The 16,661-nt window shown below is 50.8% G+C and overlaps 1 protein-coding gene across 1 annotated transcript; it reads left to right on the forward strand.

Moving 5' to 3' along the window:
* Positions 1-5,378: 5,378 nt before the first annotated feature.
* Positions 5,379-10,013, forward strand: tsfm (Ts translation elongation factor, mitochondrial). The gene is made up of 6 exons (XM_069187014.1): positions 5,379-5,486; positions 6,996-7,148; positions 7,830-7,958; positions 8,583-8,705; positions 9,284-9,368; positions 9,462-10,013. The coding sequence occupies exons 1-6, from the start codon at positions 5,439-5,441 to the stop codon at positions 9,842-9,844; spliced, it is 921 nt and encodes a 306-aa protein (XP_069043115.1). The 5' UTR covers positions 5,379-5,438; the 3' UTR covers positions 9,845-10,013.
* The last annotated feature ends 6,648 nt before the right edge of the window (positions 10,014-16,661 follow it).

A 16,661-nucleotide genomic window follows, 5' to 3' on the forward strand; every position in this document is an offset into this window, starting at 1 on the left:
GTTTCGCAGAAGCGTGCTTGAAGCTGGAATTGCTGCCCTGTCTATCTGGCATCACAAGGGTCAGATTCCTGGAGAGACTACTGTCTCCTGGTTTTAGTTCTGCCCAAGCTCTGTTTCAATAGTGGGGCTGAATGCAGTGATGCTGTTGATAATGCATGTGATGCATTTTGTTTGCACTACTTATATAAATGCATGTCACCAGATATTATTTTTATTAATGCTAATGAGAAATTATTTAGAATTATATAAATTCAATTTCAGTATTATTGCTTTTTTACAAGAACCTGTGAAGTTCCCTTTGAGGCTGGACAGAGTGTAACTGCAGAGCTCAGGCAAATGGTGAAGATGTGTGCTGCACCCTGCGCAGGGGGAAATAACTGTGAAATGAATTTGACCCAGCCTGGGTACAGTGGCTGTTTCTTTGATTTGAACTGTGAATGGGGCAGTTAGGGGACCGCAGCCAAGACAATCCAACTGGAGTTGCAGGGAACGTCATTCCAGCTGCCTCTTCCTTCCTCCCACTGTTACTGATGTTGGGTCTTCAATGCAAACTGCTGAGCCGTTACTCTCTGTCTCTGTGACTCTGGCGTTCTCAGGAGCTTCAATAAACAGTGCTTTGTTAGAAATGTAAACGTGTCCGGGTTTTCTTTGAAATCCTTGCTTGCTTTCCTGCTGTTGGATCAGGGTGAACGTCTGGCTCTGTCGGAGCTTGAGTGACGGAGGGAATAGTTTGTTGCTGTCCAGTCAGGGTGGACCTGTTTCACTGGGGCTTCAGTGCCTCACCAGTGGCCTGATTAGGCTGGAGTGCACGTCCATCCCTTCTTTTTCTTTGCACTTTATCCCAGCAAGCAACAGGCACAAGGCAGGGTACACCCTGGACAGGACGCCAGTCCATCACAGGGCAGATACACACACACACACACACACACACACACACACACACACACACACACACACACACACACACACAACAGGGCCAGTCTTCCCAGAAGGCAATTAACCTGCCAGCATGTCTTTAGACTGTGGAAGACACCCACAAGAACACGGGAAGAACATGCAAACTCCACACAGACAGCACCCCAGGGATTGAACCCAGGACCTCCGCAGCACTAACCACTGAGCCGCCCTGCTGCCCTGCAGGCCACTGGATATACTGTGATGTTAAATGCCACAATGGCGTCCCCCATTCTATCCGGGAAGCTAAGGGCAGGGTTTTGGAATCCTGGCAGTGTGGGGAAAAAGCTCTAGTCCCAGACCTCTCCGAAGCGGAAGTTACAAGGAAGATGCAGGAATTTGCACCCCCGACCCTGGAGCGCGAGGTGTAAGATTCTTTCCGTGACGCAGTGTAGCGTTGACTGGGAAAGAGAGTTCAGATGGAAAAGGGGGGGTCTGGCACAACTCGGGGTCTTTTCTTCTGGGGCGCCTCTAGAGATCTCTGGATTTCGATACCAGAGGTTGGAACTGAACTGGAGCTTTTTCTCCCAAACTTGGCACCCCATTTCTAGTGGAGCCCTCATGTCCAGGGGCCCTCGTTCCAACCTGAGCAGCAAATGAACCTAATTAGTTTCTTGGATGTCTGCAGTGTTTTGAATTTGTTAATAGCTGTACTCTGTCATCAAAGGTTACCTGTCAAACACCTCAGAATGTGGGTAGAATTCTTAGAGTTCCGCACTTAATCATCCGACTGGACTCCCAATGCCGGAGCGAGCCAGGCCCAGCCCTGGGAGTGCACATTGGACACAGCTGGCTCAAGCGCCCCATTAGAAACAGGAAAAGATCTGATGTAATGGGCACAGCTGCACATTCCACATCCCAAACAGAGAGAGAGAGAGAGAGAGAGAGAGAGATCACATCACAGCACAGATCAAACAGCAATATCTCACACACTGGGACACACACACACAAACACAACATAAACTGTAATGCTACAGAACCTTAAACAGACAATACACACTAGCTGAATATTTGACCAAAATAAAAAATAACAAACAGAAACAGACCCTGACGAAGTACAGGCTCAGTGACCACAACCTGGCCATAGAAACTGGGCGACACAGGCAGACCTGGCTGCCCAGAGAGGACAGGCTGTGCTCCCACTGCCAGCGGGGAGAAATAGAGACAGAGGTGCACTTCCTACTGCACTGTGACAGATACTCTGGGATTAGAGAAACATTCTTCCCGAAATTCAGAAATCTAATCCCAGAGTTCCCACACCTGCCGAAACCACAACAGGTCCCAATCCTACTGGGAGAGGGAGGAGGGAACTCAGTTGATCTGGCAGCCCAGTATGTGATCTCCTGTCACAGCCTGAGGAACAGTGAGTCCGTCTCCCAATAATGCTCCAGCCGCCTACAGTATATGTCGATATTATATAATATGTCTTTGTTGTAAATGTCTGTAACATGTCTGTAGATTTTATTTTACTTCTATTTTTTGTTTTGTTCTATGTTAATTTTATTATTTTTATTTGCTTTGGCAACACTGATTGTACCTATCGGTCATGCTAATAAAGCACCTTGAATTGAATTGAATTGAATTGAGAGAGAGAGAGAGAGAGAGAGAGAGAGAGAGAGAGAGAGAGAGAGAGACCTGTGGTCTTTAGATGACGCAGGGGTTATTATAGGACTCCGGTGCTGTTCCATCAGCAGCCAGCCCGCAGTCCCAGTCTCTATAATGGTTATAGCACTGAGAAGATTAAAGGTGCTCTATTGAGAGTGTGCTCACATGTGGCATTGCAGTGTGGTTTGGCAGCAGCTCGTTGTCTGACTGGAAGGCGTTACAGGGGGTGGTCGGGTCAGCCCAGTCCATCACTGGAGTACAGCTTCCCTCTGTTTCAGGAATTTTTACAACTCGCTGCCTCAGGAAGGCTGGAAGTATCGTTAAAGACACCAGTCATCCTGGCTCCTCACTTTTCTCCCTCCTTCCCTCTGCTCAGCACTATAGGAGCACAAAGGTACAAACATCCAGACTCAGAGACAGCTTCTTCCCTCAAGATGTCAGATTACTGAGCTCTACCCCTACCACTGGCTCACACTGATGTGTTTTTTTTCTCTCAAAGATGTGTGTTATTTAACTTGTTGTTGCTGCCACTGTCCTGGGCTTTTGGTGTTTCCTTGATGTCTTGGTATAGGAGCACACATGCAAAAAAGCATTTCATTGCACTTGTGCAGGTGACGATCAACTCGACTTTTGACTTGAAAGAAGTTTTCTTTTTTTGTGGGGTTAGTTTTATTAGTGAGAGAAGTATGACTGATTTGCTAGCAGTAGGTTCCTCCACCTGGAAGCTCCTGGGTCTCTGCGAGCAAGTGGATTGTGTGGCTCTGTTGGACGCTGGGCGCAAGAAGGCTGAGGCAGGGAATGTGCAGCAGAGGGTCTCGGAGGAGACCAGGAACAGGAAGGGACGCCTGACTCACAAGGGCACAGTTCCAGCACAGGATACTGAATCATTTGCTCGCGTGATGGAGAGTTCCTTTTGGAGCCTTAAAGGGCAATCCCTCCTGTGATATTCCTAAATACTGGGGCAGGAGGAGAGGAAGAGGCACCGGAGTGACTGTGCGCTGGGATACTCTGAGGAACTGTGCAGGATTCTGTGCCAGGGGGCATCTCTACATCACGGGAGCTCAGAGGGGACTGAAAGTCAACAACAGCGACACACTGCCGAAATGCACGCTCATGGGCTGCTGATCTGCTGCCTAGGAGTTTCCTGGTGTGGCCAGGGGGGGTCAGGCTCGAGTTGTGGCCTGGTATTCAGCGCACTATTCACTATTCACCACACTCACCAACTCACGAGGTGTCAGGGGCTCCAGAAAGCGATCTCTGCAGCCCCTCTGCAGCCCCTTTCTTGAGAGCAGGGGATTCGTGGGCCAGTTCCAGGGCAATATTCCAGGACACTCAACTCTCAACACTTTCAGCACAGTCTCTCCTCATCTTGTCAGTTAAGAATTTAGCTCCCTTATTTCTGACTAAACAGCTCTAAGTAGGTGATCAATTGACAATGAACAGAAACAGGTGGGTTTGACACTGATGTCAGTGTTTCTTCTTCTGCTTAAGGGTAGTTGGTTGTATTTCAGTAGGTACACCCGAACGAGAGTCCTGAAACCCACTAACTAGCAGGGATTAATTCATACCAATTATAAACTGGATCCAGGACCTCACCGTCTCCTCCTACCAGCAACAAGGCTGCGAATCGCTACAGCCAGGGCTGCAGTAATGACAATCCTCCACTAGGGGGATCAAAACACCACTTATCGAGCTTAACTCGGATTTACCGAGCAGTTTTCGCCAATTTGAACACAGAATATTCCATTAAACAGAACTAGTACATTTTCAACTGCGAAATAAATTGGCTGTGTATGTTCTAAAAATAAAATGTTGAATAATAAGGAACACAATATTTAGTTGTCTGCTTGTTGACGAAAACTCTATAAATCTGTCTAATAGTTTTTGTTGCAGGCAAACTCCAGTGCACAAAACAAAAACAATCTTCTGCGTTGTGCATCAAGGTTTTTAAATCGTTTCTAACTTTTGGATAAAAGTTCTATTACATCTTATCGAACACTCTTATGATGATGTCATGATGTCACGAAGTTGTCATGATGTGATGTCAGAAAGGAGACCAGATCTTTAAAACCAGCGTGTGGTTTAGAGCTTCTGTGCATCTGTTGGTAATCATGAAAAACGTCCTTTTGATGTATTCGCTGCATGTAATGTAAATTCACAGTCTCCGATTAAAGCTTTCACAGGCGGCATTGAAACAATTGCTCACAACTGTGTTACCCGTCAAATAGTGCACAATACAGAAATGAGCAATTATTACAAGTATATAGAAGCAAGTTTTTTTTTCCAATAATTGAAAATGAAAGCTGGAATAAAAAAAAAATCGGAATCTTCGGTGGGAAAAAAAAGCTATTCTCCGGTCGCAACTGTGGCAGAGTTACTCCAGACAGCGGGGGGGATTTGAAGTTGCTTCACCATGATGACACCGGCAACGAGGCACCAGTTACAGGCTGAATTAACCGCTTTCACAGACAACTGCAGCACCCACACGGTCGCGGGGAGACCATGCAAACTCCACAGAGACAAACACCCCAGCCTGCAGTCAAACCCAGGACACCACTGAAGCAAGAAATACAGCAGCTCAAACGATGTCATCGTGCTGCGCTGCCTTGTAAAGGTGTTAAGCTCCTTTGTCCGGGGGATACTGAGGAGTTCTATCAATTGTTTTAAGTAACACTACCGGTACCCCCAGGTAAAATGGCTCTCCAGGTACGTACCGCCACAGACGTTCCACATAGACTTAGCTAGTATTGTAAGTATCTATTCCGCGGAGTGGTCGGTGTTAGACTTTTTGACCCTGCTCGCTCGCCGTAGACAGCGTGCTGTTCTTCAATGACACTCCGTTCGTCCTGACATGCGGGTTATCAAACGTGGAGCCGGTCATGTCTGTGTGTTCTGTGCTGAAAGCGGTCAGATCGGATCTGAGAAAGGTAAATTGTTTGCGTGAGAAATGGAAACCGAGCCACGCACTTACGCAGCATTACGGTTCTGTGTGAATTCTGGTAACAGCTCGTGAATGTTGTACAGTATGTGTCTGCAGAAGCAACAGTGTTCTGCTGGGAGTTCGTGAGATATTAAGCGTGTCTGAAAATGCTGATAAAGTATACTACCAGTCCGTGTGGATAGCTCGGACTTTTAAAAGGATTACTATCGGTTATAGCTTGGCAAAGGTAGTTACGATTACTGCATTCCTGGATCACAGAGCAGGCTGATTCTCAAAGCTAGTAGTGATAGTGAATGAACGAATGTATTGGTATACTTAGGGAAGCAATTATTCTAAGGCAGCTTACAGTGAAACAAGTTTATCTTATCAAATACGTTCAAAAGAATACGATTTAAAATAGTCCGTGAGTAAAAGTCTTCAGTATTAGTTATCTAGAGCAGATGCTGCCACTGCAGTGTCTTGACAGTGATTCCGTAGTCTAGGTTATACAAAATTAGTTCCGTGGTCTAGTTTTGTATAAAAAAAACACCGTGTCTGCTTGTTTTCAGCTGACTCACTGGCGAACTGATGTAAGTTTTCTGTTTGAGAAAATATTTGTAAATGTACCGTCAGCTGTTAAAGGGTCTGACGCTGTTTGTAGCCGATATGAACACTGCCAGTTTCCGCGTTTCAGGACCGCCCTCGTTCGGGCGTGCTGCTTGTAGTGTACCAGTTGGACCCGCAGAGGGAAAGCCCTCTTCTCCCACCTGCGTCTGTTCATCATCAATTAATCAGCTAGCCAGCGCTGAGTAACATCTGTGTGCTGAAGCTGTGGAAGCTGTACTCTTTAAGAGGTGTGTGGTTCACACTCAGGACGGACCAAAGAAACAAGTTAATTGGTCTGCTAATTGATGCACTTGTATTTATGAAATTGATTAGCACTGACGCTCAGCAGGTGTGAGCCTGGTCAGTACCTGGATAGGAGACCTCTGGGAGAAACTAAGGTTGCTGCTGGAATAGGTGTTAGTGGGGCCAGCAGGGGGCGCTCACCCTGCGATCTCTGCACTGTAAAAAGGCGCTGTCCTTTGTCCTTCCAGGTTGTCTCCTGAAAAAAGTAGGGGTGTAACCCCAGAATCCTGGGCTAATTTCCCTTTACCAATCATGGCCTCCTAATAATCCCCATCTCTGAACTGGCTTCATCACTCTGTTCTCCCCCCCCCCCCCACTGAGAGCTGGTGTGTGGTGAGCGTACTGGCGCACTATGGCTGCTGTCGCATCATCCAGCACACTGGTGGTGGTGGAGGGGATCCCTGTTACCTGTACAGCGCTTTGAGTGGAGTGTCCAGAAAAGCGCTATATAAGTGTAAGCAATTATTATAATTTGCAGGATTAATATAGCAATTAATGAGCTGGTATTATCAGCACTGCAGTAGGGTAGATTGGAAGGGATACAGGTTGAATGGTCTTGGTTGAGTGGGTTTGGAATCCTCACAATTAAAGGGCACCTGTTCTCCAGGTCTGTTTGGCTCAGCCGGTCCAGTCTGTCCACTCGGGCTGTCCCTTGCTGGCCACGGAAAAGGCTCTGCTGGTCAAACTGCGCAAGGTGACCGGATACTCCTTCGTCAACTGCAAGAAGGCTCTGGAAAAGTTCGATGGCGACTTTGCGCAGGTAACTGTGGAGGCTGGTCTCTCTCCCGCGGCAAAACACTCAGCCCACCTGTCCAGGGGAAACCACTGACTGGCACCAGATCACAGCAGGTCTCGCTGTTGAACTGAGCCTGACGTGGACCGTAACTCAGGCAGTCCCCCTCACAGATAAGCACTCCTGATGTTCTTGTTTGAATAAATTGCAGACAGAATAAAGACAGACCATTCACCATTTCTGCTTCACATGTATTTCTAAAGGAACAATAGGTTTATTCCATGCTGAAAAGAGAAGGAAGAAAACACAACTTTTTCTTTCTTCTCTTTTTAGCATGGAATAAACCTATTATTTGTTGCTTTGCAGCCATGCATGCTGATGCAGCTACGCACCTGAACTGTTTCTAAAGTAGTCACCTCTGGTCCTGAAAATGAGGTTTGTTCTTAGTCTAGGTTTCCAGCTCTGTGGGTGCTGTGTGCTCAGCCACCCCCAAATCTCTGATCATATTTTTGTTCAAGCAGAGGCGGAACCTACGCTTATCAAGAATGGATTTGAAGGATTTCTTCATCAGATAGAAAGATTTCGAAAGCATGGACATTCTGACCGAGTGACTTTTCTAGTAGAACCTGCGCAATGACAAGTTGTGCTTAGCCAAATGCATTGCTGCCTGTGAGTGTGAACCTCCCTCACCCGCCCCTGTGTGTGCAGGCAGAGAGCTGGCTCCATGAACAGGCACAGAAGGAGGGCTGGAGCAAGGCCAACAAGCTACAGGGTCGCCGCACCTCGCAGGGTCTGATCGGGCAGCTGCTGGGCGACCGCACCGCCGTCATGGTGGAGGTAGGACAAGGGGCAGGGTCCCCCCTGCAGGAGAGCCGGCGGTAGTCGCCCCCCGGTGGAGGTGGGACAAGGAGCAGGGTCACCCCTGCAGGACAGTAGTCGCCCCCTAGTGGAGGTAGGACAAAGGGGCAGGGTCACCCCTGCAGGACAGTAGTCGCCCCCTAGTGGAGGTAGGACAAGGGGCAGGGTCACCCCTGCAGGAGAGCTGGCGGTAGTGTATTCACCACTAGAGGGCGAGCAGTAATTATTCTCAGGTAACACTGATAAGAGGACTGGCCCAAATTATCAGCTGATCTCTGTTTTAAGACGTTCTTGCACGTCAGGAGAGACAGTGTGGTGTTCATATGTATGTGATCCGGTACCAAGATGTTTAGTGGAAATGTTTTATTAAAAAACAACAAAATTGGTATGAGCTTACTGAAAAACCACCCAGACACGTCTTTACGCGGCGGGTTTTTGGAAGAAGCTGCATTGTCTTATTGTTGAATTAGATTTCCATAGATCTTTCCAAACAACTGGATCAGAAACTTGGATCGAGCACATTTGAAGGAGCTGACTGGCTGCCTCCTGATAATGGCCTGCCGCCTCTCCTCGGTGACCTGCTGCCTCTCGTTCTCATCTCAGGTGAACTGCGAGACGGACTTCGTCGCCCGAAACGAGACATTCCAGCAGCTGGTGCACAGAGTGGCTCTGGCCACCATGGGGCGTCACCAGAGCACAGCGGGGAGCGGATCTGGCTACACCAAGGTGTGCACCTCCTCGGGGGGAGGGAAGGTGGTGAAGGGGATTTCACTGAGAAACACAAATCCCACTGGGGGAGAAAAGCCACTGTGGGAAATCATGGCCACTGCAGCTGTGGCTGGTGCGCGCCAGGCGGGCAGTTCAGCTGGCTCCCAGGAGAAATTCCGGTGGATTTCTGTATCGCCCGTCGTGCGGCCCGGTGTTTGAGATACGAGTGGATTGCGTGTGGCTCGTTCTCTCTGTGTGCAGCTGTGTGGGGGCTCCTGGTGCTTGAAATCTCTCATTCTGAGCGCACAGGGCTGTGTTCTCTGCCGGGGGGGATATGGGAATTCTGGGATTCGATCACAGTTGGTCACAGACTCGAAGCCACAGGGCGCCGCTCACTGGACACTGGCGAGCTGGGCAGTACCAATGACCGGGCTCTGTGCCGCGAGAGAATTCTGCACGGTGTCGGATTCAAGGAGGGTGACGTCTCTTCTGCAGCTTGCACGGTGCACTGACGCTGTCCCATCAGGCCTGCCCAGGGCTTGTGTGGTTCGCTGGTGTCTTACCGCTAACTGTGTCCCGCTGTCCACCTCTCTTAGAGCCTCCTGGGAGCCGAGGAGCTGTCCCTGCTGAAAGCGGGGTCCGGCGGTGCCCCCCTCTCCGACGAGTTGGCTCTGGCTGTAGGTAAGAGTCGGGCGTGCGCTCGGACGGGCCTCTCCCCTGCGGTCCGGCTCGCCCTGGTGACCGGGCCGCGCCCTCTGTGTGGTTTCCCCCCAGGCAGGCTGGGCGAGAACATCGCGCTGCAGCGGGCGGTGATCATGGCGGTGCCCTCCGACTGCCACATCGGCACGTACGTCCACGGCTCGCCGCCCGGGCCCGCGGCGGAAGGGGGTGCCCGGGTGGGCCGGTACGGGGCGCTGGTGGCGTGCCGCGGAGGCGGGGCGGAGCTGGGGCGGCGGCTGGCGCAGCACGTGGTGGGCGAGGCACCGGAGACGCTGGGCACGCCCGAGGACCTGCCCGGCGGTGGGGACACCGAGACGCGGCTGCTGGCGCAGAGCTTGCTGTCCCAGCCGGACCGCACCGTGGGCCAGTACCTGCAGGAGAACGGCGCCCACGTCCTGGACTTCGTCCGCTTCGAGTGCGGGGAGGCTAAGCCCTAGAGCGCCCCCTGCTGGGCGCCCTGAGGGATAAAGACCTCGACTGGTGGGTAAAAGTGACTGCCAGCACCTCCGCTCTGCAGAAGCCAGACCCTTTGTAACTGAATCGCTGAAATAAAGACGACTGTCATTCCTCTGAAGTAACTTCTGAATAAAGAGCAAAGGAAATCCAGCCTTGTGCCTGTTGTCTCTGCGAGGCTCGGGCCTTGCTGACCTCTGGCCTCTCAGAGCAGTGGGGCTCTGGGGTTCCCGTGCCTAACTGAGGCCCCATCTGCCCATGAAAAGACTAGATTCTGGCATAAAAAGACATCCGTTCAGTGAGCTGTGTTTGTGGGGAACCTCTAAGGAGTTGTGCTGGTGTGTGTGTGACTGAGAGGTGCATGTGGGTTTTCTGGGCGACGTGAGCGCAAATATGGGGGTGGATAGCACAAAATGAAAAAAGGGCCTAAGAGAAACCTCGGTAATCTTTTGGGGGAAAAAGACGGCGTTAATTCTTAAATATTTAGGGTCTCCTTAACCTGCACCACATCCCTGTGCTGCTCTCTGAGAAAGGGTTTCCCTGTTTCCTGCAGAATTTGCTCTGCAGTTTAAACCCAGACCCGGTGCAACTCAGAGATGTTGGACCACAGCAGCACCAGGAGGTTAAGTGATTATTTTACTACACTGTCTGTACTGAGGTACATTGGCAGGTGTGCTTAGCACTGTTGCCTCGCAGCCCTGGGGGGCTTGGGTTCGATTGCAGATTGAGGAGCCTGTCTGTGTGGAGTTTGCATGTTCTCCCTGTGTCCACATGGGTCTTCTCCCACCTCCCTATGACAAGCACTTTGATTGGCTACTCTGAACTGTCTACCATCAATAAAGAAGGCATGTGGGCTTGCCACCTTTTACTATTACCTGACTGCAAGTGGACAGAGCCTTGCTGCCCGGCTCTTCCCGGCTCTGGGTCAGTACAGACAGAGGGACAGACAGCAGGTCTGAAAAACAAAACATTTTATTGAACCATCTAGATCCCATTCTGAGCTGCCACTGGTTAAAGACATCGGTCTGCATTGTGAAAGACAAGCATTTGTCTGCCTGCTTTTACTATGCAAAACAAGGACAGTGTACTGAAGGTGAACCATCAGATTCCTACAGTAATAAGACTGTAATAGGCGATGCCTTTATGTGATACGGTTCTGCCTGCCTTTCATTTTCACACACGAAGGTGACTTTGCACACTGTACAGTGGAGGGGCTGGGTGCACACTGGCCTCAGAACAGAAAGATGCTATTGTGAGGCGCGTTATCACTGCTGCCACACCTGCCCCGTGTATCTCCCTGCTCCTGAGCTCTCTGTGTGCCTTCTGGGAAATGCAAACGAGAGAGAGTACAGTCTTCGTCGTCCAGCAGGTCACTGCTGTTAGCGCCCAGCAGAGCTCCTAGTGTTTCAGTTCAATTCCACGCCAATCCATCCATCCGTATGTTTTATAACTGTGCCCTACAGGGTCGCGGGGGAGCCAGAGCCTGTCCCAGCAAGCCACGGGCGCAAGGCAGGATACCCCCTGGACGGGATACCAGTCCATCCCACACAGACGCACACACTCACACCAGGGCCAGTTTTCCCAGAAGCCAAATAATGTACCAGCAGGTCTTTGGACTGTGGGAGGAAACCTATGGGAATGTGGGGAGCCCATACAAACTCCACACAGACAGCACTCCAGAAAGGGCCCCAGGGCTGGGAGGCAGCAAGGGTAACCACATTCCATTGAATTCGGACTTTATTACCCCCTGGGGGTCATTTGTTTTACAGCCCAGTCCAAAGAAACAGACAAATGTCAACACCCAAGAATACAGTACAGCAGTGTTTATGGAGATGAGAGATATTTTGCACTGTTTTCGAGAGTGGTATTGCAAAGGGGATGGAAGATTTCTGGAGTCCTGAGGCGTCTCCCAGATGGCTGTCGTGTGAATTCACAATGGATGGGGGGGGGGGGGGGCGACACACACAGACACCATAATGCTCTTGAACTTCTTTATAGCCCTCCGTTTGTGGAGGATATTTAGGTTGATCTGATTTGCCCCAGTAATCTTGATGCTTATCTAACATTCCCAACTTGTTATGATTAACGCTACTGATGTTGCGCAACCCACATGACAGTGTGCCAAAACACTTTCAATGAACTATTTGTAGAAAAGCATTGCAATAGTCCTGCCTACCTTAAAGAGAGACGCTTGCAGCTTAAACTGTCGGGGGTGTCCCTGCTGGGACAGGCGCTGATGTCTGCAAACAGAGGGGTGGGCTCACCAGATTAAGACGCTCACACTCGGGCTGAGAGAGAGAGGGGGAAGGGTCTGGAGAATTAAAAACCAAGGACATCCATTATTTCAAAACCTGAAATAGAATCACCTACATATAGGCTCCCTAGCCAGCTCTCTCTCTCACACACACACACAGTCAGGATTGAATCCACAGGACTGGAGCGTCACTGCAGCTCGGCAGTGATGAACAGACACATGCCGACTGATGCCTGTTGATCGACACACCCACACTCCGGTGGTCTCGCTCGCCCCCCTCTCTTCCTCCCCTGACTCCGCTCAGCGCTGACACACTTTCCCCGAGCTGGGCTCAGTTCAGAACGGGCTTTCCTGCAACAGCAGCACCAGCTCCAGCCAGAGGGGCTCGGGAAGGAAACCAGCTCCTGAACCCAACGCGCCGCCATGGCACCCAAGAGAGAGTCTTCCGTGAAGAAGCCTGCGTCCGGCACGCCCCCCCCCGCCCCGGCCAGGCTGGGGCCCCCCTTCCCGCGCCCCGGCCCGGCGCTCCCCCGGCCCGTCCCGCAGCAACGACCCCGGCTCCTGAAGCCCTCGGACGGCCCCTTCGACCCGGCTGCAGTGGTGGTGAGTAGAGAGCTCTGGGGCTACAGCTCCACAGCTGTGTGGGGTGCTGCTGCGGGGGGGGCGTGTCGGGGGGAGGGGCGTCCCACATGGAAAATCAAAATCAGAGATGAGTTTTCCTCTGGCACATTGCTAGAGCGCTGCTCCTCAGAATCAGTTTTACGCTGGCTGCCAAGCTTTGGCGCTGTCTGCCTCCAACAGAAAGTTTTAGAGGAGATCTCAGCACACAAAAGTGAAACGCTGAAACAGAGAAGGAAGTTCTAAAAGATGCAAAAAAGCATTAATTTCAGACAAAAGTCCTCCTGTAGACGCTGTAGATCTGCCGCTCAGACGTGAGTGCGTGATGTGATGATGTCATGATCCCGTGATGATGTCAGCGCATTTTGTCACTGAATAGGTACCGGTGTGAAAACCAGCTCTAGATCATTTAGTCTGTTGTGCTAGACTGACCTGTTCTGCAGGTGATCATGTCTACAGCAGTATGATGTGCTCCAGGCTCCAGGCTGAAGGCTGGACAATCGGAAACATGCTATCAACTCAGATGGCTCCTGTATTCTGTGCAGAGGAGTCAGCTAACAAGTCGTTCACTTCCTCCAGTGTACAGTCAGTCAGTGAGCTGTCTCTCGGGCTGCAGCTGGAGCTGGTGGGTGAAGAGGGAGGATTTAGGCTCTCTGATCTCAGTAAGGATTGAAACATGCTGAATGGAGGTGGTATGGCTTAGCCTATGGCAGGGGTTTCCAGTCCTGATACTGGTGGCCCACACCCCTGCTGGTTTTTCTGACTGCCGAGCCCTCAGTTACACAATCAAGCCCTTCACTGACTTGATAATGATGACAGGAGTCACGGGAGCTGTTTGTTCTCGGCTCTTAAACATGTTTCAGCTCGAACCCTTTGTATTTTGTAAGTGAAATAAGATCCCAAGCTTGTGAGTCGAAACAAAAGGCAAATGTTCCAGCGAAGCAGCTCCTCAGATGAAGCGAGGCTCAGTGATCTCCTGAGAGCCAGCAGGTGTGTGGGGCGCCAGGACCAGGGCTGGGCACCGCTAGTCTAGGGCACGGGGTATTCTGACAGCTTCTTCATCCATCCATCCATATTCTACCTGCTTCTTCCAGTTCAGGGTCTGAGGAGGGGAGCTGGAGCCTATCCCAGCGAGCGACAGGCACGAGGCAGGATACACACATACGCTCCACATGAACATCCGAATCCGAGCCACCTTTATTCACCCAGCACAATTCATGTACAAGGAATTTACTCCGGTGCTGCAAAGACATTCTACATAAGCCATACACAAAGAAGACAATAGACAGCGTTAGGACACTGCACATAGAACTAGGGTTCTGAATAAGCATAAAGACAGCCCTTGGAAAGATGCTGTTTGGTTCTGGTTTCAGTAGATGTAACGTCTTCCTGAGGGACATTTATGAAACAGTAACCTGGGTGGGAGGGGTCATCAGCAGACTTTCCTATTTTCTTTGCTCTGCAATTTACACAGGGAGAACATGCAAACTCCACATAGATAGCACCCCAGCTGCATGGGGTAAAGGGTGAATGGGCCTAGTTGCAGAATTGTGCCTCTTGTATGATTTTCTGTACTTTCCTTCTGGTGAAATGGTAACTGTGGATGAGCCTTTCTATTCTGACTACATCATGACATCATCACAACATCACGACATCAGGTCTGAACCAGCAGGTCTGCTGCACTGTGGCTACATTTCTCCTGGTCCCGAAACAAATGCTGTTTTGTACACTTACTCAAAAACTTACATTCCTTTTCTTATGAACAGACTGGCTACACTGCACTGTCAGTCTGTACTGTGCATTGTGCGCTGCTCTGTCTGCACGGAACCGTCCAGCCAGTACTGCGCTCAGCTCCCTGATCACAGAATGATGTCATCATACAAAGACCCTTAGACTAGAGGGTAGACTATGACATCACCAGGCGACTGCTGGCTCCCTGGGCTGGACGTCCGCCATTTCAGCTCGCACGAGGGCCTTTGGCAACCTGGCCGAGGAGAGAGCAGGTGAGCCATGCGGGAGCTCCCTGCCAGTCCGAACCACCACCCAGCGCTGCCCGGGGACCCGGGTGATGAGTGAGGTGACCGAGGCTAGCGTGTCCAATCGGACGGGGGCTGTGGTTCCGGGTAGGGTCTCTCAATGGTTCTGTCGTGGGGCACGCCCCTCTGCCCCGTCCCGCTCCCCTCACCGAGCAGTAGCCCTGGCACTGGGGCACCGGGGCACTGGGGCTCAGGGCTGCATCCCTGCCAGCCTGGGCCCCCCCCCCAAGCCCCACACCACCCCCAGTACCATTGCCACCGTCACGCCATTGTCGCGGCTGCGGCCATCTCTCGCTGGGGGTATGGCTTCACATCGCCTTCACACGGCTGCTGGGAGGACAACCAGCCGCGGGCAGGCAGGCGCTGACGCTTGGCCCGCGGGGCTCTCTGTGCCTGTGTGCGTGACTCCTGCGTGTCCGTCCTGCAGTGCGTCTGCCGCATCTCTGTCTGCGTGCGTCGGGCTGTCTCCGTTTCCCTGCCAGTCCTCCCCAGCTCCAGGCCCGGAGGGTGGCTGGCAGGTCCTGCGCGTTCTGATTCGGCACGGGGCATCAGGGACGGTCTGATCGCAGTGGCATTCAATTAATTCTCAGAAAAGAAAGTTGATTGCTTTTGAATTAATATTCAGCGCTAATTAAAAACGTTTGAGATCCTTTTTTCCCAACGGATACAGATGGATGAAACTTGTACCTATATTTAGATAAGATAAGATCACTTTATTGGCCCTATACAATTTCTTGCTTTAGGAATTTGTCTTTTCACACACCCCAGCTTGCTCTCCATGAGACACACAGACAGGGAGAGAAGCTGGGGGTCAGTCATTTATACAGCACCCCTGGAGCAGCTGGGGTTAAGGGCCTTGCTCTGGAGCCCAACAGAGTAGGATTCCTCTGCCAGCCGCAGGATTTGAACCATAGGTGCAGATCCTTAGCTACAGTGCCACCACTCCGCCCTCCAGCCCTTTCAATGAAACACTGAAACTATGGCTCTTCCAATCCCATTTATTGTAGTTTCTGCAATACTTGGTGCTAACCAGGCTATTGTTAAAAAGAGAATGATTTAAAATATATGTAAAAATAGTTAAAATAGTACTTAAAAACAAAGCGAAACCAACCAGTGCAGCTCTGCAGGTCTGAGTCAGGTCAGTACCTGAATGAGAGACCTCCTGGGAAAAACTAAGGTTGCTGCTGGAAGAGGTGTTAGTGGGGCCAGCAGGGGGCGCTCACCCTGGGGTCCATGTGGGTCCTAATGCCCCAGTATAGTGATGGGGGACACTATACTGTAAAAAGGCACCGTCCTTCAAAAGAGATGTAAAACCGAGGTCCTGACTCTCTGTGGTCATTAAAAATCCCAGGGCGTTTCTAGAACGTAGTAGGGGGTGTTATCCCCCGTCCTGGGCAAATTTCCCATTGGCCCTTACCAATCATGACCTCTTAATAATCCCCATCTGTGAACTGGCTTCATCACTCTGCTCTCTTCCCCACTGATAGCTGGTATGTGGCGAGCAGACTGGTGCATCCTCCAGGGGGTGCTGCACGTGAATAATTTCTAAGTAATAATTGCTTACACTTATATAGCACTTTTCTGGACACTCCACTCAAAGCACTGTAATAATAATAATAATAATTGCTTACACTTATATAGCGCTTTTCTGGACACTCCACTCCACTCCGCTTTACAGGTAATGGGGACTCCCCTCCACCACCACCAGTGTGCAGCACCCACCTGGATGATGCGACGGCAGCCATAGTGCGCCAGAACGCTCACCACACATCAGCTATTAGTGGGGAGGAGAGCAGAGAGTAATGAAGCCAATTCATAGATGGGGATTATTAGGAGGCCATGATTGGTTAAGGCCAATGGGAAATTTGGCCAGGATGCCGGGGTTACACCCCT

The sequence above is a fragment of the Lepisosteus oculatus genome, chromosome 1, assembly GCF_040954835.1.
Source record: "Lepisosteus oculatus isolate fLepOcu1 chromosome 1, fLepOcu1.hap2, whole genome shotgun sequence".
In the NCBI taxonomy this organism is placed as follows: domain Eukaryota; kingdom Metazoa; phylum Chordata; class Actinopteri; order Semionotiformes; family Lepisosteidae; genus Lepisosteus; species Lepisosteus oculatus.